Here is a 22,488-nt window from a genome sequence, read left to right on the forward strand (position 1 = left end):
CAAAAAAAAAAAAAAAAAAGAAACAGAAGTGTAGATATAATTTTTATGGATATCTCTGGGAATGTTAAAATAAGTTTTAGTTAAGAGATGAGAGGGGTGCCTTTGAAATAGGGAGTAGCTTATATGTTGTCCCCATTTTCTCTGCTTACTTCTGACTTCCTGTTTTCCCCTTTTTCTTTCAAACCTTTTGTTTCTTTCTTGCTTCATCTTCTGCCCCTTTCGTCTTCCTTATTCATTCCTAGAACATACCCCTCTAATAAGTATGAGAGTATCTTGCTCCCTTGGTGGGTACCAGAACCCCCAAGGGTTTGCTCTCTGGGCCTATTCCCAGGTTTCAGGAATTTACATGAGATGATATCAGTATTGAGGGCCAATATTGCAGGTGAGAAGTGGAGAAAGATGGGCAACATCTGACCAGGATTTAGAAAGTAAAGAGCTCTATGGAATCAATAAGAGTAGTGACGAGGCATTGAGGAGAGCAAGTGGATGCCCTAGCTCTGGTTTGTGGGCCCTAGGTGAGGACTTTTTGCCTACTGGTTCCCTCCTCTTACATCTATTGGTTTATCTGACTTATTCACTGCCCTTCTGATCTACTTCAGAATTGACCTATGACAGCCACAAAAGACAGTCTAGTCTAAGAGCCTAGTCCAGATCCTCATCTTCTTGTAACCCTCATTGTTCCCAGTCATGCTGGCTGGCAAACTCCCACCCCCTGCCCAGGACACCTCCCAGGGACCAGTTCTCCTTCCAAGAGCCCTGACCCAGTTCCAACCTTAATAATTACATTCAGTCCCTCTGGAGTCGCTTATAAATGAGGACTCTTTACTGCTTGTTTTAACTTCCTCTGGTAGTCTATTTTTAATCTTCCATATTCTCCCCTTTAATCGCCTTGTGCAGTCTGTCCTGGTTCAGAAACAGGGGATTGGGACATCCTGCCTGGGACCACTATACCTATAAAGGTCTTTTAATTGTTCCCATTTTCCAGTTGAGAAAACTGAGACAGAGAGAGGTTAAGTAACTTAATCAGGGTCACACAACTGTAAATGACAAAGCCAGGATTTGAAGCAAGGTGACCTGAATTCTGAAAGCCTGTCCTACCATGTGACTTTGGACAAGTCATTACCATCATCCATTCATCAAAGACATGTTCAATTATAAAGCAGTATTTTATGTGCCATTAAAAAATAAAACAATGCTGCCATCTAAACTAGGGCATGCCAATTTTAAAATATACTTTAACTTCAAAGATGTCAAAATGTTAACAAAAATGTTTCTATGTCTTGGAATCAGCATACATCTTGCTCTCATACTTGTTATCTGTACGTGGTAGAAACTGGACACCATGATCCTGAAAGTTCTTCTATACCCACCAATTCTATGGATAAAAAATCCCTTCAGGGTCTTATGAATCACTAGCTATCATGTTTTCATGGTAACTGGGGAACAAGATCTCAGAACCTCTTCAGTACTCCCAGAGTTGCTTCTGGTGGTTCTTGGAATGCACCAGATGTGATGAATAGATTTTCTTGCCTGATATTTTTGTTCTAGAGGCTCTAGGCCTCAGACATTGCCTCAGACATTAGGAGCTCAGACATTGCCTCAGACATTAGGAGCTCCTTAGAGTCCTACACATAAGAAGATATTTCAATGAGAAATGAGTGCTAAGGCTTTGACAGTTTAAAACACTTCTTAAAAAGCATGATATAGCATACCTAAGTTTGTCTAAGTTAGTGCTGGTATAACAAAATACCCAAGACTGGATAATTTAATGAGAAATTTATTTTCTCACCACTCTAGGGGCTGGGAAGTCCAAGATCAAGGCATAGCAGGTTTGGTTTTCTGGTAGAGGTTGCTGCCTGCTTCCAAGATAGCACCTTGAATATTCTATCCTGCAGAGGGAAGAACACCACTTTCCCACATGACAGAAGGCAGAAGGGCAAAAGGGACAGGCTTCCTAATCCCATTCATGAGGGCTCTACCCTCATGACTGATCACTTTCTGAAGGCCCCACCTTTTAATCCTTACATTGGCAATGAAGTTTTAACATGAATTTTGGAGGGCATAGCAACCATCAAATAGAGCTAGTTTTGTGGCCAGTAATTGTGAAATTCTTAGAAGATAATTTGAATTGTCTGTCTTTCCTTTTTGTATGCTTTCTTTCCCTCAGAACCCTCTGCTTCCTATCCATTAGGTGAATGCCCATGCCTTTCCTAATGCCTCATCTTCTTACCCTCTTTTATGCTTTCTTATCAAAGAACAAAAGGCTTTGGGCAAGTACAGGACCTCATGCCTGTGATCCTAGCACTTTAGGAGGCCAGAGGAGGATTACTTGACACCATAAGTATGAGACCACCCTGAGCAAGAAAGAGACTTCATCTGTACAAAAAATAGAAAAATTACCTAGGCATGGTAGCATGTGCCTATAGTCCCAGTGACTCCAGAGTCTAAGGAGGAGAATTGCTTGAGCCCAGGAATTTGAGGTTGCTGTGAAGTATGAAGATGCCACTACTCTCTATCCTGGGCAACAGAGCGAGACCCTATCTCAAAAAAACAAAACAAGCAAAAAAAAAAAAAAAACAACTAAAAGTCTTTGTCTTGCTCAAGACTTTTTGTTTTCTTTTTTTTGTTGCAGTTTGGCAGGGGCCAGGTTCAAAGCCACCACCCTCAGTATATGGGGCTGGCACCCTACCCACTGAGCCTCAGTCGTCACCCTGCTCAAGACTTTTAAATCACCAGTAAGACAGGATTTCCAGGGAACATCAGATAACTTTTTCAAATTGAGAGAAAAGCCAGGCCTTAGATGGGTTGCCTGTGGTGCAACCAAGTACCTAATATCAGGATTACAAAAAGAACATCGTTATAATATCTATTTCTTTTTTTTTTTTTTTCATTGAAGCTTGGGCATGTAGAAGTTGATTAAGCATAATTCTTAGATCATGACACACTAGCATTAGGGGGCCATGCATGGCCCATTGTTATTTTGTTGATTAGTTCGTTATTTAATCAGTTCAGTTTTAAATGTAACAATTACCCAGGAGCCAACTAGTCAACAAAAAATCTAGGTTGAGACTCTGTCTCAAAAAAAATCTAGGTCCTTGGCAATAACCTACATTAAACCAGAGCAAAACCCACAAGATAAAGACCTGCTGAACTTTTTCCCACTCCTTTTAAGATTGGCCTGAGTTTGGCTGGTTGGTTGGAGGGTAGAGAACAATTGTTGCTCGTTTCTTTTAGCAGAAGAGAAACTAAGGCCCCTGGGAAAGAAGCCTTGCATAATCTTTGCCCAAGTCCACCAAAGACCATCGTCTCTCTCCCTGCCCGCCACACCAGGCAAAGGATAGGGCTGCTATTAAAAGGAAAATCAGAGTCACCTGGAACCCCTAACCCCAACAAGTCTAACCTCCTCTCTATTTCCTCCTTCTCCCTTATAGACTATGCAGAATTCATTTTCTTAGGACTCTTTATGTCCGAAATGTTTATAAAAATGTACGGGCTTGGGACGCGGCCTTACTTCCACTCTTCCTTCAACTGCTTTGACTGTGGGGTAAGTGTTCTGGCTTATAAGGAGTTCGTTTCTCCAGCTCTTGCCTAGAATGGCCGATACCCAGGAACATCAAAGGGGGAGAGGCTGGCCAGGCACTGTAGCTCATACCTGTAATCCTAGCACTCTGTGAGGCTGAGGTGGGAGCATCATTTGAGGTTAGGAGTTTGAGAGCAGCCTGTGAAAGAATAAGACCTCATCTTTACAAAAAATAGAAAAATTAGCTCGGTGTGGTGTCATGCACCGATAGTTCCAGCTCCTCAGGAGGCTGAGACAGGAGGATTCCCTGAGCCCAGGAATTAAAGGCTACAATGAGCTATAATCACACCACTGCACTCCAGCCAGGGCAACAGAGAGAGATTGTATCTCTAGAAAATAATAAAATAAGATAATGCCCTGAGCAGCCTTGTCTGTAGTAGTACCAAGCCCTAATACCCAAGTATCCCTTTGCAGGAGAACGGACAAGGAAGTCGTGGCATACCCATATAACAAAGTGCTCTGCCACAATGAAAAGCCACCAACAGCAGCCACATTCCACAGCAGGGGTGAATCTCACCCATGTCATATTGCACAAAAGGAAGAGGCACTGACAAAATGAGTCCATACAGCTCATGCAAAGTTCAAGTGGACAAAATTAAACTATATTATTTAGGGATGAATACTTTTAAAAGGCAAGGATCTCAAAAACATTATCCTCAGATAAAGAAACCAGACACGAAAGGTCACATATTGCATAATTCCATTTTTAGGAAATGTCCAGAACAGGCAAATCCATAGAGACAGAAAGTAGATTAGCGGTTGTCTGGGGCTGGGGGAGGGAGGAATCGGGAGTAACTGTTAATGGGGACAGAGCCTCCTTTGGGGGTGATGGAGAAGTTCTGGAACTAGACAAGAGGTGGTGGTTGCACAACATTGTGAATACACTAAATGCAACAGAATTGTGTACTTAAGAGTGGTAATTTTATGTTAGGTAAATTTCACCTCAATTTTTTTTAAAGGTTAAGGAAATGGTTATCATAAAATTCAGGTGGTTATGTCACAAGGTCTCTGGAAACTTCTGGGGTACTGACACATCCTAATTCTTGACATAGGAAGTAGCTGCATGGGCATTCACTTTGTAATTATGTGTGTTTGGGGAATTCTTAGGTCTGTGTGAGCTCTTAATTAAAAAAAAAAAAAAAAAAAAAGCAATGAAGCGGTCAGGGACCCCATACCCCGCTTCCATTCGGAGGGGAGAATTGGGATGGATTCCTGCAAGGTAAAGCCTAGGAAATGTCTGCAAGTTCGGGAGACCAGATGCCGTTCCTGGATAGGAGATGAGGTCCTATCTCATAGTAATTATCTTATGATAATGTTACAGGTTATCATTGGAAGCATCTTCGAAGTCATCTGGGCCGTCATAAAACCTGGCACATCCTTTGGAATCAGTGTGTTACGAGCTCTCAGGTTATTGCGTATTTTCAAAGTCACAAAGTAAGTCTTTGGGGTTCCTCAACATTGCATCAGGGGTAGGGATGGGTGATAAGGCGGGGCACCTCCAGAAAGTTGGGAAGGCGGGGGCTTCGCACCTCCTAGCTGACCCCCAGCTCCTATCTCCCTGGCCTGTCCTGATCCCTTGCTGGTCTCTGGGCAGGTACTGGGCATCTCTCAGAAACCTGGTCGTCTCTCTTCTCAACTCCATGAAATCCATCATCAGTCTGTTGTTCCTCCTTTTCTTGTTCATCGTCGTTTTCGCCCTTTTGGGAATGCAACTTTTCGGTGGCCAGTGAGTACTCTGCAGAATCTCTGACTTCTGCTCCCTTGGGGTGAGACTCAGGAACCCCACTTTCGGGACATCTGGAGACCCACATCCCCTCCACTATGCAGGCCGTCCTCTTTGTGGCCTGGTTGCCCCATTGCCATCACCTAGATGTGTGGGGCTCTAGATACTACTCAGGGTGTGTCCTGGAAACAGGGATGATGGAGATGTTTCCTTGGAGACAGGATGCTGAATGAAGCAAGCCCTCAGAGCAGCTGGGGTGAAGCTGATGTGAAATGTCTGTTTTCCTTGCAGGTTTAATTTTGATGAAGGGACTCCTCCCACCAACTTTGACACTTTTCCAGCAGCAATAATGACAGTGTTTCAGGTATGGCCTCCACCTGGCCCTGTGAGTGGACACTTCTTAGAATCAAAGATTAAAGCATCTGCCTAGTGTCCAAGGGGCTTCCCTGAGCTGCTCCTTCTCTACCTTGCTTTTCCACACTGTTTGAAAATACAGATTGAATTATTATTCAGATCTGGTGAGGAATGCCATTGAAAGGATAATTTGTTATACTCATGGATCCCAAAACAGAGGCAGACCATACCATGCAAGACCACAAAGGGAAACACCAGGTTGGGTAGGAGGCAAAAAGAGAGGGGAAAAGGGAGCAAGAGCCTTGCGAGAGGCACCATAAATGAGCTTAGGATTGGTTAGTCAGGATCATTTCAGTAGCCGCTGGGCCTGTCCCTCATTGTCTGGTACCTGGCCCTGGAGTGATTAGGGCAAGTGAATAAAGGCCTAGAGATAAAGGAGGTATTTGGAATATGGAGACTGTTTTGTTGGTTTGTATTTGGAAAGCATGCTCAGAGCTAAATTGTTTGCTAGTCCTATGAATTGGTTAGTGTTAGGAGGGGCTGTCCCCAGTGTCAGCAAGGCTCCAGATGTCAGAGCATTAGAATACAGAAAATAAAAGGCATGGCTCATACACCCACCCAAACATGAAGACACCCCAGTCTCATATTGCAGGGCAAAGGAATTGACCTTAAGTGGTGAGCCCAAATCAGCTTCTGCACCCATGTGGGCACATGCCCTGAGGTTTGGGACTGGCCCAGCTGGGACCTCCAGAAGGCTTTGCAGTAGATTCTTTCTCTTTGGGGAACAAAGAGTGTGTGCAAAATGTGACTTCACTTTCCCCTTCTCCTGGGGTGGCATTTTCTAATGAGACTCCTAGACAGGGGGCCAGAGAGGAGACCATCCATCCACGAAGGGAAGCTCTGAGCCCCCATGTGGCTGGTCATTAATAGTTCTGGTCACTCCCCAAGTATCTTCAGTTCAGATGTTTTTTCTCCCCCAGTCGCTATTCTGTCCTCTAAGAACAGGTGACAGTCCCATAAGCATTGTTGGTTATCACAACTGGGGGAAGATGTCTGCTGCTAGCATCTAGTGGGTGGAGATCAGGGGACACTGCTCAACGTTCTAAATGCACAGGACAGCCCCCACCACAGAGAAAATCCGTCCCTAAATATCAACAGTGCCAAGACTAATAAGCTAAGAAACCCTGCCTTAGCAGATTGATGTTCTGGGAGTTCTTTTACATGATCTTTATCTTCCTGGAAATATGGAAAAAAGGAAGGAAGTTGGATTTTATTTTAAGGAGTGCGTAAGTGGCATTCAAATATCCCCTTGGTTCTTTCAATACACATCAGTAAAACTTCTATCAATACCTCATGGTTTTTCCTGAGATTTTCTTTGGTAGTCTGGACCAAAGAAATCTAGTCGTACCAGTAGATTTTTTTTTTTTAGCCCGTGGTGGATAAATACACCAGCGGCCTCACCCTTAGGGGAGATGCCTTCCAGAGCTCACCAGTAAGACTGAGCCCCACTTACCCATGATGGTAACTTGCTAGCTAACATCCCCTTTATTTTCTGTATTTTCACTTCTCTCCCCTACTGTGCTTCCTGAGATCACCCCCTCCCAAATAAACCATGTGCATTTGAACCTTTGTTTCAGGGTCCACCTCAGGGGAACCTCCAAATGTGCCTCTGTGCTAATATTTATGTTCCTACATAATAGTTTATTTAATTATCACTATGACCACATATGGAATATAGGTTTAATGTTAAAATCCTGCCTTATTCTTCTCAGGATACCATAACAAAAATACCATAGACTAAGGTACACGTCTGCAATCCCAGAAACCCAGGTGGCTAAGGCAGGAGGATCAATTGAGCCCAGGAATCCAAGGCTACAGTGAGCTATGATAGCATCGCTGTACTGGCTATCAGCCTGGCTACTAGCCTGGTTAACAGATTGAGACCCTGTCTCAAAAAAAAATTTTTTTTAGTAAATAAATAATACCATAGGCACTGGGTGGCTTAAACAACAGACATTTATTTGTCAAAGTTCTGGAGGCTAGAAGTCCAATATTAAGGTGTTGGTAGGGTTGGTTCCTGGTGAGACTGACTGGTAGTCACCTTGCTGTGTCCTCAATCCCACCATGAAGGCTTCCTTCTATGAGTTTATCTAACCATAATTATATCCCAAAGACCCCATCTCCAGATACTATTCCATTGAAGGTTAGTACTTCAATACATAAATTTGGGAAGAGACAAAATTTAGTCCATTGCCTTAATCACATCAAAGAAGATGGAGTTACAGAAAGGTTTGTGATTCCCCCCAGGGTCACATTTTCCTAAAAGTCAAGCTAAGAGGCCCTCAATATAGTAAGGCCAGGCCTCTCCACCCGCAAAGGCGAGGAGTCTGGATCAGCAACCCAGGACAGGGTTGGGGATTGGTTGGGTAGATCTCGGCTCCACAGCTGTGTCTCCCAAGGGGCCTGCAGCTGAGAGGGGGGTTGGCTGTGTGTTTTATTCCTCCCCTTTCAGATCCTGACGGGCGAAGACTGGAACGAGGTCATGTATGATGGAATCAAGTCTCAGGGCGGTGTTCAGGGCGGCATGGTGTTCTCCATCTATTTCATCGTGCTAACACTCTTTGGGAACTGTATCCTTCATGGGAAGGGGCAGACCTGGGCCTCTGTCTGAGCCAGGAGGACAGGGAATTTGGAGCCCCAGATACCCAGGGTCCCTCTGATGGCTGCTTTCCCTGACTCAGACATTTGCAGACACCCTCCTGAACGTGTTCTTGGCCATCGCTGTGGACAATCTGGCCAACGCCCAGGAGCTCACTAAGGTGGAGGCGGAGGGAGAATGTTTCTGTGGCAAAGTTACCACCTGCTCATGGCAGATCAGGACAGTGGTGGGGGTGGGGGTGCAGGAAGAGGGTCAGAGCTTTTGCCCCAGATGCTTTCATGCTGGGGAGAAGGTGCTTCCACCCTCCACCCCAGAGACAGATACTCCCTAACCAAGCTGATTTTACAGCAAAGGGAAGGGAAAGGGGGAAGGCAGTAAGGTTACTGCAGGAAACAGATGGCAGACTAACAGGGAGTGGGCAGGGTGTCCGCGGAATGGTGTCACTCCTAGGCCAGCAAGCACTGTTAACCACCCTAGGCCACCCAGCTGAGGAAGAAGGGGCTGCCACAGGCTCTGTGACCTCAGAGGACCCAGAACCTTCTCAAGGCACAGATAGAGTAGCCAATAAATACCCCCACCCTTCTTCCCCCTCTGACCTCCTGCCAGAGCTTCCCACTAGCCAAACCCAGCATCTTAGGAGCAAGCTGCAGTTCAGCCCAAGCCTCTTCCCCCAAGGTCCCCCATCAAATTAAGAAAGCGTGTAACATGCACAGGGTCTTGCTGCCAGCCCAGGGGTCTCCCTCAGCTTCACAGCCCCATCCCCAGTGCCTGGAGGTATTTGGGACATGTTCATGAAACTGAACAGAACTGAGCAGCCACTGCCAAACCTCCATCTGCTGACCCTGGCAGGAGGGCAAGAGAGTTTCCCAGTCCCGGCTCCAACTAAGGAGGGAAAGGGAAGTCTCCACCATCCCAAGCACACGGCCTCAAGCCTGGTCACCTGCAGAGCTGGCTGGCATGGCTCATCTAGTCATGAGCTCATCCAAGTTCCAAGAGCCCATCTTTAGAGACTGGTATAGGAAAGAGCAGACACTAGGAAGTATAAGAGAAGGGAACAGAGAAAGTCCAGCTCATCTCTGGTGTGGGGGTGTGGACATTCCCCTCCAGATCCTTTTTCTTTCCTTCCATTTATCCCACAAGCATTTCTTGGACATTTACTTTGTGGCAGGCACCCTGATAAGCCCCTGATGTGTTTTTAATCTTATTTAATCCTCATAGAAAAGAGATGAATTCTGTGAACCCTACTTTACAGATTTCATTATTCAATAAGCATTTATTGTGCAACCAAAGCCCTGATCTAGGAGTCAGGGACACAGCAGTTGAACAAAAAAGACAAAACCCCTGCCTTCTTGGAGTGGGGATTCAAGTCAGGGAAACAGACAAGAACTAAGATAAATTTGTAAAGCTACATAGCTTCTCAGATGGTGGCAAATGCTAAAGAGAAAAAAGTGGAATAGGAAAAAGGCTGGGGAGAGTTGGAATTTTAGATGAAGAATGTGAAGCACACAGAGGTTAAGGGACTTGCCCAAGGTCACATGGCAGCTAAGTGGAGAAGCTGAGATTTGAACCCAGGCCATCTGGGTGTGAAACTTGTGCTCTTAACCACTATGCACCGGTTGCTTAAACTTGAGCATCTTGAAAATGCAGATTCCAGGGCCTGGCCTTAGTTCTGTAGAGGCTTTGAGAGCCTAGGAATCTGCATTTTCAGTGTTTCTGAGGCAGTTGGTCCAGGAACTTGGCTCTGAGAAATGCTGGGTGTGGTGTTAGGAGGGGGAAGAGGCCCTGGGAGAGCAGGGTGGCCACCCAGAGTGACCTCCACATTGTCACCGATGGTGTCCTGATCTGACCATTTCTGAGGTGGTAAGGTTGCTCCTTGCCGCAGAGAAGCTGCACATAGCGGGAGAGCTCCCGCAACAACGCATAGGGGGGTTTGTTTCGGGCTATTTCTTTCTCGTTGCTTTTTCTTTGCTTTTTCTTTGTTGGCTTTTCTGTTTTACGAATGAGGCCCTGCATGAAGGCTGAAGAAGGATTTAAAGTCCAAAAACGTCTTTTTCTGTATGTATTTTTTAAGACATCTTCCCCCATCCTCCTCCTCTCTGCACCTAACCATCAGCAAGCACCCTGGGCAGTCGGCTGTGGTCCAAGTTCCCTGCTCTCCCCTCCTGCTGCCTTCCTGTTGTGGGGGCTGGGAATATAAATTCCTCTCCTGATCCTCCTTTTGGGAGCTGTTGGCAATGCATGGCATGCGCCATAGAACGCCAGACTTTTCTGTATGTGAGGCTAGTTGGTGTTTTTTGAAAGTCGGTTCAGAGAGTTCAAATAGCTCAGCAGTATAGTGAGTGGGAAATCTTTGCATTGCCCTTTGTTCATTGAGATAGGAAGAGAATCTTTTCATGGGATAGGAAGAGAATCTTTTCCTCTTTGTTTTCTTCTGGCTGTGTGTTAAAATAGGGCTAATCATGAGCTGGATATCATACCTACACACACAGAAGATAGCAATATATTTAATGCCAGGTACCCATTATGGCTGGGGGTGGAGTGGTCTCAGTTCCGACTGGTCAACACTCAGGCCAAACCTGTTTTTAAATATTTCAAATGCTGTCCCTGCTCAACAACAGGGTCAAAAGTGAGGCCCCAAGGCCTAAATCATGTTTTGTGAACAGGGATCCCATATCCCTTTTAGGATGAACAAGAAGAAGAAGAGGCAGCCAACCAGAAACTGGCCCTACAGAAAGCCAAGGAGGTGGCAGAAGTGAGTCCTCTGTCTGCGGCCAACATGTCCATAGCTGTGTAAGTGCCCCCAATCCCTGGCATGGTACCCTGGCTCCTCAGCCCCCATACCCTCTCAAGTCACAGGTTTTGGGGGAGGGGGTGGTCCCTGACAGGGCCCAGCTTTAGGAAGAGATACCTCTGTTTTCCTACTCACTTTGCCTGAGTAAACATTTAGTTAGCACCTATTATGTGCCCAGCACTGTTCTAATTGCTGGGGCTACAGCATTACCAAAGGGTGGGGCTGGAGAGACATTAAACAAGATGAATAAGTAAATTACATATTGTGTTAGGTGATAGAACTATAGGAAGAGCTCAGCACCTGTAGCACAGTGGTTACAGCATCAGCCACACACACCAAGGGTAGCTGGCAGGTTCAAACCCAATGACAACTGCAACAAAAAAAAATAGCCAGGCGTTGTGGTGGGTGCCTGTATTCCCAGCTACTTGGGAGGCTAAGGCAAAAGACTCACTTAAGCCCAAGAATTTGAGCCATGGGGGAGGTTGGGGGAAGAGCATTCCAGGCTGAGGGAACAACATATGCAAAGGCCCCGAGGCAGGAATATACCTGATACATACATATATATACATATCTCTCTGAAACGCCTGATACATTTAAGGGAAGGTGGAGGACTCCAGTGTGGCTGGAATAGAGTAGGAAGGGGAGATAGTAGGGGGTGATGAAGGGAAGGAGGCGCAGTCAGATTACCCAGGGCCTTGTGGGGTAGAGAGAGTAACAGGGAGAACTTCAGTTTTTGCTCTCAGGCGAGTGGGAGCCATAGAGGGTACTTGAGTAGAGACGGGGAGGCACCTGCTGCAGATGCTTCCAGGCGCCCTCTGGCTACTGTGGGGAAGCTGATGTGGAGGCCAGGAGTTTCCCAGATGCTGGCTGGCCCAACATTGGTCTAAGCCCCTGCACCCTTCCCCTCACAGGAAGGAGCAACAGAAAAATCAGAAGCCAGCCAGGTCCGTGTGGGAACAGCGGACCAGCGAGATGCGCAAGCAGAATCTTCTGGCCAGCCGGGAGGCCCTGTACAACGAGATGGACCCCGACGAGCGCTGGAAGGCTTCCTACGCCCGGCATCTGCGGCCAGACATGAAGACCCACCTGGACCGGCCGCTGGTGGTGGACCCCCAGGAGAACCGCAACAACAACACCAACAAGAGCCGGGCGGCGGAGCCCACGGTGGACCAGCGCCTCGGCCAGCAACGCGCTGACGACTTCCTCAGGAAACAGGCCCGCTACCACGATCGGGCCCGGGACCCCAGCGGCTCGGCGGGCCTGGACGCGCGGAGGCCCTGGGCAGGCAGCCAGGAGGCCGAGCTGAGCCGGGAGGGTCCCTACGGCCGCGAGTCGGACCACCACGCCCGGGAGGGCTGCCCGGAGCAGCCGGGCTTCTGGGAGGGCGAGGCGGACCGGGGCAAGGCCGGGGACCCCCACCGGAGGCACGCTCACCGGCAGGGCGCCAGCAGGGAGAGCCGCAGCGGCTCCCCGCGCGGTGGAGCCGATGGGGAGCCCCGCCGGCATCGGGCCCACCGCAGGCCCGGGGAGGAGGGAGCGGAGGACAAGGCGGAGCGGAGGGCCCGGCACCGGGAAGGCAGCCGGCCAGCCCGGGGCGGTGAGGGCGAGGGACCGGAGGGTGGCGAACGCCGGCGGAGACACCGACATGGCACATACGACGCCGACGTGCGGAGGGAAGACAAAGAGCGCAGGCACCGAAGAAGAAAGTAAGTGGAAGCAACCTTGAATCCAGACAATGACAGTGATAATGATGACGATAATAATAAACAGCAAGGGGGCCAATGGTGGCTCATGCCTGTAATCCTAGCATTTGGGGAGGCTTAAGAGGGAGGATCACTTTAGGCCATGAGTTCGATACCAATAAGACCCTGTCTCTAGGGTCTTTAAAGATTAGCAGAACATAGTGGCATAATGTCAGCTACACGGAAGGCTGAAGCAGGAGGATCACTGGAGCCTAGAGTTTGAGGTTACTCTGAGCTATGCTGACACCACTGCACTCCAGCCTGGGCAACAGAACAAGACCCTGTCTCAAAAATAAACAGACAGCAGAGTATCACCTGCTGTATACCTGGAGGTCTCCAAAGAAATTCATTTACTCTTCTCCATAGATCCCAATCATAGCCCCTTTTCACAAATGGGAAAACTGAAGTTTTGTGCATTGAATAAGTGTCCTTGAACCCAGGATGTTTGGCACCAGAGGTCTTTGGCATCTCCGAGAAACTGAGAGAAGCCCCATACTCTCCAGAATTTTACAACTCTTCTGTGTCCTTGCTGTGTGACTTTTGGCAAGTGACTTCATTTCTCTGGACCTCTTTGTCTTCTCACCTGTGCAAGGGAAATAGTGGGATCTAATTGGACCGTTGCCAGGATTAAATGAGGTACAACATGCAGAGGGCTTGGAAGGGCAGCTGACACATAATAAGTGACATTGTAAATTTAGACCGTTTTTAGCCATTTTTAGTCAACTGTCTTCCTTACCTAATTCTGTTCTTGAAGGCATTGAAAAGCCACTCTGGACCTTCAGAACTGAAGGGAGAGTAGGGGTCAAGGTTTATGGAGCCATCTTCCAGACCAGAACCTTATCCATTCAGAACCAGCATCCTCTTTTTCATAGCAGTATTTTGTAACACTCCCTAGAAGATCCTACAGTGATTCTACACCCAGGGGCCCAACAACCTACATGTTGAAGTAGACATTGTCCTATTATGAATTAATGTCCCCTTAGTCTTCTTTTATATTTACAATTAGGGCATCATATGGATTTTTTTTTTTAATGATGTGCTTAAGTAATTCTGTTGTATGACATAAGGACAAGGCCAGCACTTCTCAAAATCCAGTGTGTGAATCTCCAGGAATCTTGATAAAATACAGATTATAACTCAGTAGGTCTTAGGCCTCAGGGGAGCCTGAGAGTTTATTTCTGATGAGCTCCCAGTGAGTCCAATGCTGCAGGTTCAGGGAGCCACACCTTCAGTAATGAGAATCTGGAAGACAAAGAATGAAGTAATTCTGACACAGGGAGACATACACATCACCACCAGGAGTGGGACAGGTACAAATGATGGCTGACTCGGAGTTGTGTGGACAATTCAAATCACATGAGGGGAGTTGCTATCAGTATCAAGATGTTCCAATATGGTGAACAACTCTTGGTAAAGTTTCAGACACAACAGAGTCTAGTCTTCCTTTTATGTATCTAATAACAGCCGCATTCCAGGGAAATGGAATGTATATTAAAAACATGGAAAAAACACTTTGTGTTTATATATAATAAAAGTTAGGTTAAAACTAATAGTTAAAGATAATTATAAACAAGAGTTGGAGACCAGCATGGGCAACTAGTAAGACCCCATCTCTACAAAAATAATTTTAAAGCTGGGCATGGTGGCAAGTACTTATAGTCCCAGCTACTTAGGAGGTTGAGACAGGAGGATCACTTGAGCCCAAGAGCTCGTGGCTGCAATAAACTATGATCATGCAAGACTGACTGTGATGGATCATCCCGTAATCCTTGCTGTCCAGAAGGCTCAAGTGGGTCACTTGAGCTCAGGAGTTCAAGACCAGCCTCAGCAAGGAGACCCTGTCTCTGATTAAAAAAAAAAAAAAAAAGTTGGGCATTGTGGGGGGCACCTGTAACTGTAACCCCAGCTACTTGGGAGGCTGAGGCAAAAGAGATCACTTGAGCCCAACCAAGAGTTTGAGGTCCCTGTGAGCTATGATGCCACAGCACTCTACCTAGCGTGACAGAGTTAGATTCGGTCTCAAAAAAAAAGGGAGTATAAAATAATAAGACGATTCCATTCTCTATTATAATGAAGCCAGTGGCCCTTGGAGGTCTGCCTTATTTTTCCTCTTATTTGGTCATTCCTTGGGTCTTTTTTGCAGACACACTCTGTTTTCTATTCTTCAGAGTATTGATAATATATACCTTTTTTTCTTTCTTGTTCACTTGTTCACTTCCCCTCCCATTTCTATCAGCATCTCTCTAGCTTTCACTGGCTCACCCCAGTGAAAAGAGGATGGCAGCACATTCTATTTCATATAATTCACTAGTTGCTGGCCCCAGATCCATTACACCAGGTGTCTGAGCCTAGTGGCATCCCAGGGTAACCAAAGTAAGGATGGAGCCTTTCCAGACACCCCTTAAAAATCTGTAGAGCTCAGAGCTTCTGCTACTCCCCTGAAGCCATGCAGTGCCTCCTGCCAGACCTGGCTGGGTAAAGAGAACATTCACAAAAGCCCGTTTTGCCCCAGAATTCACATCTCAGCTGTTTGCATCCTAGTTTCACCTGCATCTGTCACCATGACAACCCATTCTCCAAAAGGAGCAAGAAGAGAGATGCTGGACTTCCGAGCCTCACAGTTTATCCTGCATGGGGGCAGGGAGCACTTCATTCTTAAGCATTCTAGTTTTTTATTTTTTTATTTTTTGGAGACAGAGTCTCACTTTGTCACCCGTGGTAGAGTACTGTGGCATCACAGCTCCCAGCAACTTCAAACTCTTGGGCTCAAGTGATTCTCTTGCCTCAGCCTCCTGAGTAGCTAGGACTATAGATGCCTGCCACAATGCCCGGCTATTTTTAGAGATGAGGTCTCCTTCTGGCTCAGGCTGGTCTCGAACCTATGAGCTCAGGCGATGGACTCACCTTGGACTCCCAGAGTACTAGGAGGACAAACCACCATGCCCGGCCAAGCATTCTGCTTTTTATAATACCCCTTAGGGCCCCTTAGTAGTCTCCCTAGCACCCATACTACATAAACTCCATTTCATCACCCCATTTTCTTCTTAGAGTCTCTATGACCTGAATCCAACTCAGTCTTTTCCTAGCGGGTAATGCTGGGCAGATGACTTTGGCTCTCTGAACCTCAGTTTCCTCCTCTGTAAAATGGGGCTGATCATAATACCCACTCCAGGGTAATGGTTGTGGGGATTAAATGAGTTAATACATGAGATCTTCAGGACAATGGAGGCTGCTGTTCTCATTACCCTTCTTGGGTCTCAGGGCTGAATGTGCCCTAGGTAAGGTGTTCACAGCCCTCAGCAGAGGGATACTAACGCAGTTAGCTGGCAAAGGGATGCTGTTCAGGACAGGTGTTATGTAACCAGCCATGTATTCCACACAGATGATGCCAGATCCCTGGGAGGGAAGGTAGAGGGAAGGAACTCAATGTCAAAATTTTCTGCCCCTTTTGAGTTCTCCTTGGAGGCACTCTGGCAATGAAACCTCCTGAAGATTGAAATTAGGCTTCTGTAGCCTGAGCTTGTTAAAACTCCTCAACAAACAGAGCCTATAGAAACTCAATGAAGAAGTAAAAACCAGACAAAACAAAAACTTGTAGACACCCTTTCCATCCAAACAAGAGTGCACAATGATGTTTCTCTTATCAAATGTCCCTGTGACCTTCCCCATAGTCTCAGCTGCTGTGTTATTTAGTACAACCTCTTTAGATGGGAGCCAAAAGGCTTAGATTCTTCATGAAATTATAACTGAATGAGGCGTGCTATTTGGTAAGGATATTTCTCTCAAATGTAAACAGAGGATGCCAAAAAAAGTATATGTATTTTAAGAAAAAAACTGTATTAAAATTATAATACTGGGGCAGCACCTGTGGCTCAGTGGGTAGGGTGCTGGCCCCATATATCCAGGATGGCGGGTTCAAACCCTGCACCAGCCAAACTGCAACAAAAAATAGCTGGGCATTGTGGCAGGCACCTGTAGTCCCACCTACTCAGGAGGCTGAAGCAAGAGAATCAGCTAAGCCCAGGAGTTGGAGGTTGCAGTGATCTGTGATGCCACAGCACTCTACTGAGGGCAACGTAGTGAGACTCTGTCTCAAAAAAAGAAAAATTATAACATTCAATATGTACCGATAACTTTTATTATCTTGCATCTTGTAACTCTTATAATTGCAGAAATCAAATACAGACTCGGCGCCTGTGGCTCAAGTGGCTAAAGTGCCAACCACATACACCTAAGGTGGGGGGTTCGAATCCAGCCCGGGCCCACCAAAACAACAATGACAGCTGCAACCAAAAAATAGCCAGGCATTGTGGCGGGCGCCTATGGTCCCAGCTACTTGGGAGGCTGAGGCAGGAGACTCGCTTGTCCTAGGAGTTGGAGGTTGCTGTGAGCTGTGATGCCACGGCACTCTACCCAGGGGGACAGCTTGAGGCTGTCTCAAAAAAAAAAAGTCAAATATAATGTGAATATTGTGATTTTAATACAGTTTTTTCCTTTCTTAAAATGTGCGTACTTTTTTTGGCACCTTGTGTGTGTGTGTGTGTGTGTACAATAAAAATATTCCCAGCCAGATTTTTATCTGAGGTACAGCTTCTCAAAATGAATTCCAAGCAGGTTAAAATTAGGGACTTCTTTGTGGACTGTGCAAAATGTTGGCAAAATTCTTGTTTAGAATTTAGCTTTACCGGTACAGTTGACGCTCACCATATATCATGGTATACGTTTCCGTCTGCCAGCAGTCCTTAGCATCCCTTGGCTTATAGACGAATCACTCCAGTCTCTACCTTCATCTCTATATTTTCTTTTATCCTTCTCTTCGCATATGAGGACACTTGCCATTGGATTTAGAGCTCACCCTAATTCAAGAAGACCTTCTCTTCAGATTCATAACTTAATTACATCCACAAAGATCATTTTTCCCAAATAAGGTCACATTCATAGGTGCTAAGTGGACATATCTTTGAAGGGGCCACCATTCAACCTCCTACAGTCCCCCTCTGACCCCTAAAATCCACATCTATTCCACATGCAAAATATATTCGGCCTATCCTAACATTCCCAAAAGTCTTAACCCCTTGCAGCATCTGCTCAAAAGTCCCAAATCTTCTAAATCATCTTTGTCAGGTGTGGGTGAGACTCCAGGTGTGACTCTGGGTGTGTTCCATTTGGGGGCAAATTTCCTCTCTATCTGTGGACCTGGAAACTATAAGATAAAGTATCTTTATCTTTATTTCCAAAGTGCAATGGTGGGATGGGCATAGAATATACATCTGCATTCCAACAGGAAGGAACTAGAAGGGATGAAGAGGTCACTGATTCTAAGCAAGTACTAAAGCGGCAGGTATCAAGGGCTGGGAATAATCCTCTGTGACTCTCAGCTCATTAACACATTTAGCCTTACAGTGACTCAGTGAAGTTACCACCCCCATATTATGGATAAGGAATCAAAGCTGCATAACTCACCAGGGATTACATAGCCGATAAGCTCTAGGATCATCACTGTAGTCTCCAGGGTAGAAGTAAAGTTCTATTCCTGTTACCCCTAGTTTTAAAGTGAGGAAATGGCTGGACACAAATGGCTCGTGCCTATAATCCCTAACACTTTGGATGGCCAAGGTAGGAGGCTGCTTGAGTCCAGGACTTCAAGACCATCCTGAACAACACAGTAAGACCACATCTCTATAAAAAATTTAAAAATTAGCAGGGTGGGCTCAGCACCTGTAGCTCAAGTGGCTTAAGACACCAGCCACATACACCAGAGCCGATGGATTTGAATCCAGCCCAGGCCTGCCAAACAACAATGACAACTACAACTAAAAAAAAAAAAAAAATGCCAGGAGTTGTGGTGGGTGCCTGTAGTCCCAGCTACTTGGGAGACTGAAGCAGGAGAATCGCTTGAGTCCAGGAGTTGGAGGTTTCTGTGAGCTGTGACACCACAGCACTCTACCCAGGTGACAGCTTGAGGCTCTGTCTCAAATGAAAAAAAAAAAAAATAGCAGGGTGTGGTGGTGCATGCTAGCAGTTCCAGCTGCTCAGGAGTCAGAGGAGAAAGGATCACCTGAGCCAGGAATTCCAGACTACAGTGAGATACGATTGCACCACTACACTCCAGCCTGGCAACACAACAGACCCCATCTCTTTTTAAAAAATAACTTTTTCCCAAAAATGAGGGAACTAAAGCTCAGAGAGGTTAATTAAACTATACAAGGTCACATAGCCAGTAAGTGGCATTGCAGGGACTCAAACCCAGGTCAGTCTCCACCCAAATTCCAATCCAGTAACCCACGCACGTAACTGAGAAGGAAGGCATTTGGTTGGAGCTGCTGCTTTCCCTGTGTGGCCTCAGAGAAACAATGGAACTGCCTCAGTTTCTCTTTCCGAAAAGTATTAATAGAAGCATCGCACTTACCTACTTCATTCTGAAAATAAATTAGCTCATCTCTCTTCCACTTACTAAAAACACTGGACTTTTGCAAGTTAAAATGCAAAAATAAAAGAAGGAAGATGGTGCCAACAGGAGTCCCTCTGGCATCCTTGGCTTGTAGACACATCACTCCAATCTCTACTTCCATCTCCATATTTTCTTCCTGGAGAAGAAAAACCAGCCCTTTTTTTTAAGTGGATTTGTGGGTTCCAGATTGGGGAATGAGGCCAGTGCTGTCCAGACATCTGTAGTCTATAGTACCAGACTGACTGGTCAGTATCAGCAGGGCCATGACTCCTGAGTGACTGTCTGTCTCTCTGGGGATGTCCATGCAGAGGGTAGATACCCATGATTTGGGGGAAAGAAGGGTTGTTGGGAGAACTAGGCCTGTGGGACCTCTTCTGGGGCCTTAGTGTCCTCATCTGAAAAATGGGGGCATTCATTTATCATTTGATAATGTTACCAAACATTTACTGTGTGCCACGCCTGGACTGGGTGCTGAAAGCTCAGGTATGAATGAGAGAGAGAAATAAACCTCTTCCCTCTTGGAGCGGACATCATGGTGGACATTGAGGTAGCAAGGACCCTTAACATTTTTTTTTTTTTTTTTGAGACAGTCTCTCAGTGTGTCGCCTAGGCTGCAGTACAGTGCCATCCTCACAGCTTACTGCAGCTTTGAACTCCTGGGCTCAACCAATCCTCCCACCTCAGCCTCCTGAGTAGCTATGGCCACAGGAGCATGCCACCACACCCTACTTTTTTTTTCTTTTTTTCATAGAGATAGGGTCTCACTCTCTCATCCTGGCTGGAAGGCAGGGCCATGATTATAGCTCACTGCAGCCTCGAACTCTTGGCCTCAGGCAATCCTTCTGCCTCAGCCTCCCAAAGTCCTGGGGTTATAGGTGTGAGCTGGACCCTCAATGTTACTTTTTTACATTTTTTTACTTCTTCCAAATGCTCTGAGTGCTCAGGCACTTCACTTGTCACCTCTGATTATGTGGTATTAAGTATTTGAGTAATGGAGGCCCCAGACCTCTCCCCACTTCATCTCTCCAACTCTCCATTTCCAGCCACACCAACCTCCTGGCTGCTTCTGAAACTCAGCAAGTTCCTCTCTACCTCAGGGCCTTGCACTTGCTGTTGCCCCTGCCTGGACTGTTTTTCCCTTGATCTTCCCATGCCTCACGCCCTCCTTTCATTCTGCTGGCCCCTTCCTTTGTCACCCCCAGCAAGAGGCCTTCCTTGAGTGTCTAAAGTACCTGACTCCTGCCTCCTATTCATTCTTCAGGCCCCCACAGTTGGGTCCCCATGAGAAATTATCTTGGTCATTTACCAGCTGTGTAGCCTTAGGCAAGTGACTTAACCTCTCTGAGCTTTGGTTTCATCATGTATAAGTTAGTGCTAGTCATTGTACCTCTTAGGGCTGAAGATAGAGAAATTATTACAGGTCAAGTGCTTAGAACAGTCCCTTACACTTTGTATTACTGAGATGTTTGTACTATTATTTCTATTGTTATTTTTTACCATGATTCAGTGTATATATGGCCTGCCTCCCTTAACTAGAACATTATCAGGGAACATACATATTATAGGCTTTTAAAGCCACGAGGCAGTTCCTCCACCCCTTGAAGAGATGGTGTTCATGCATCTTTCTTCAAGAGCAGATAAGCATTTAGAAATGTTATGTACTCCAGTCCTCCCGGGAGCTCATGGGAGACATGTAGGCTAAGTCAGGAAGCTTTAAGTTGGAACAAGAGATGTAGGCTCTAGCAAAAGTTTCTTTTCCCTTCTGATTTGTAGACCCTTTTGCTCCCAAGGGAGAGGCTTCTTTCCCCCAGACCAGAACCTGGGAGGGTGGGCAGTTACACCCTCATAGAGTTCATGTCTTCTGTGCATTTGTAAAACCCTTAGAGTTCTAAAGATATAAGATGATAAGGGGCCCTATAATCCTAATACTTTAGGAAGCCAAACAGGAGGATCGCTTGGGGCTAGGAGTTTCAGACCAGCCTGAGCAAGAGCAAGACCCAGTCTCTACTAAAAATAGAAAAATTAGCTGGGTGTGGTGGTGGGCATCTGTAGTCCCAGCTACGAGGGAGGCTGAGGCAGGAAGCTTGAGCCCAGGCATCTGAAGTTGCAGTGAGCTATGATTACACCACTGCATTCTAGCCCAAACAACAGAGTGAGACACTGTCTCAAAAATTAAAGAAAGAATAGGCTCGGCGCCCATGGCTCAGTGGTTATGGTGCCAGGCAGGCTGACCGGTTCAAGTCTGGCCCAGGCCAGCTAAAACAGCAACGACAACTGCAACAAGAAAATAGCCAGGCGTTATGGTGGTCACTTGGTAGTCCCAGCTACGAGGGACGCTGAGGCAAGAGAATCACTTAACCCAAGAGTTCGGGGTTGGTGTGAGCTGTGAAACCACGGCACTCTACCAAGGGCAACATAATGAGACTCTGTCTCAAAAAAAGAAAGAAAGAAAAAAAGAGTGAAGATCTGTGAATGGGCAAGGAAAAGTCTTTATATATGTGCAAAAATCAAATGGGCCCTTTGCAATGCCAGGTACTGGAGAGCTTTGGGACACGCCTTCTCTGTGACCAAGTTGTACCCTTGAATGTTAGAATCTTAGGCAGGATCCAGAAATGTTGCCCTGGTCCCCTAACTCAGTTGTGGGTTCTTGCCTTCCTCAGAGAAACCCAGGGCTCTGGGGTACCCATGTCTGGCCCCAACCTGTCAACTACCCGGCCAATCCAACAGGACCTGGGCCGCCAAGACCCGCCCCTGGCCGAGGACATTGACAACATGAAGAACAACAAGCTGGCCACTGCAGAGTCAGCCAGTCCCCACGACAGCCTCAGCCACTCCGGCCTGCCCCAGAGCCCAGCCAAGATGGGGAACAGCACGGACCCTGGCCCCATGCCAGTCCTCCCCACCATGGTCACCAACCCCCAGAACACTGCTGCCAGCCGCCGGACACCCAACAACCCGGGGAACCCATCCAACCCTGGCCCCCCCAAGACCCCTGAGAACAGCCTTATTGTCACCAACCCCAGCAGCACCCAGACCAACTCAGCTAAGACTGCCAGGAAACCCGACCACACCACGGTGGACATCCCCCCAGCCTGCCCACCCCCACTCAACCACACCGTCGTCCAAGGTGAGACCGTCCACCCTCACACATCTCTGACAGGGATCAGGCATCCCTGGAGCCAGGCTTC

General features: G+C 46.7%; 1 protein-coding gene across 3 annotated transcripts in view; it reads left to right on the top strand.

Annotated features, from left to right (window-relative positions):
- CACNA1A (calcium voltage-gated channel subunit alpha1 A) overlaps positions 1-22,488 on the top strand; it is a 247,828-nt gene that overhangs the window by 152,664 nt on the left and 72,676 nt on the right. For 2 of the 3 annotated variants that reach the window (XM_003797905.1, XM_012810146.2), the window contains 9 exons: positions 3,432-3,544; positions 4,902-5,014; positions 5,175-5,306; positions 5,595-5,667; positions 8,170-8,287; positions 8,409-8,476; positions 11,000-11,106; positions 12,019-12,813; positions 21,961-22,427. In XM_003797905.1, the coding sequence (XP_003797953.1) occupies positions 3,432-3,544; positions 4,902-5,014; positions 5,175-5,306; positions 5,595-5,667; positions 8,170-8,287; positions 8,409-8,476; positions 11,000-11,106; positions 12,019-12,813; positions 21,961-22,427 (1,986 nt within the window). Of the gene's footprint in view, positions 1-3,431; positions 3,545-4,901; positions 5,015-5,174; positions 5,307-5,594; positions 5,668-8,169; positions 8,288-8,408; positions 8,510-10,999; positions 11,107-12,018; positions 12,814-21,960; positions 22,428-22,488 lie in introns of all 3 variants that reach the window. The other variant, XM_012810147.2, reaches the window with a different exon arrangement.

This window comes from Otolemur garnettii, unplaced genomic scaffold (assembly GCF_000181295.1).
Source record: "Otolemur garnettii isolate 467f Iridium unplaced genomic scaffold, OtoGar3 scaffold00127, whole genome shotgun sequence".
NCBI classification, from domain to species: Eukaryota; Metazoa; Chordata; class Mammalia; order Primates; family Galagidae; genus Otolemur; species Otolemur garnettii.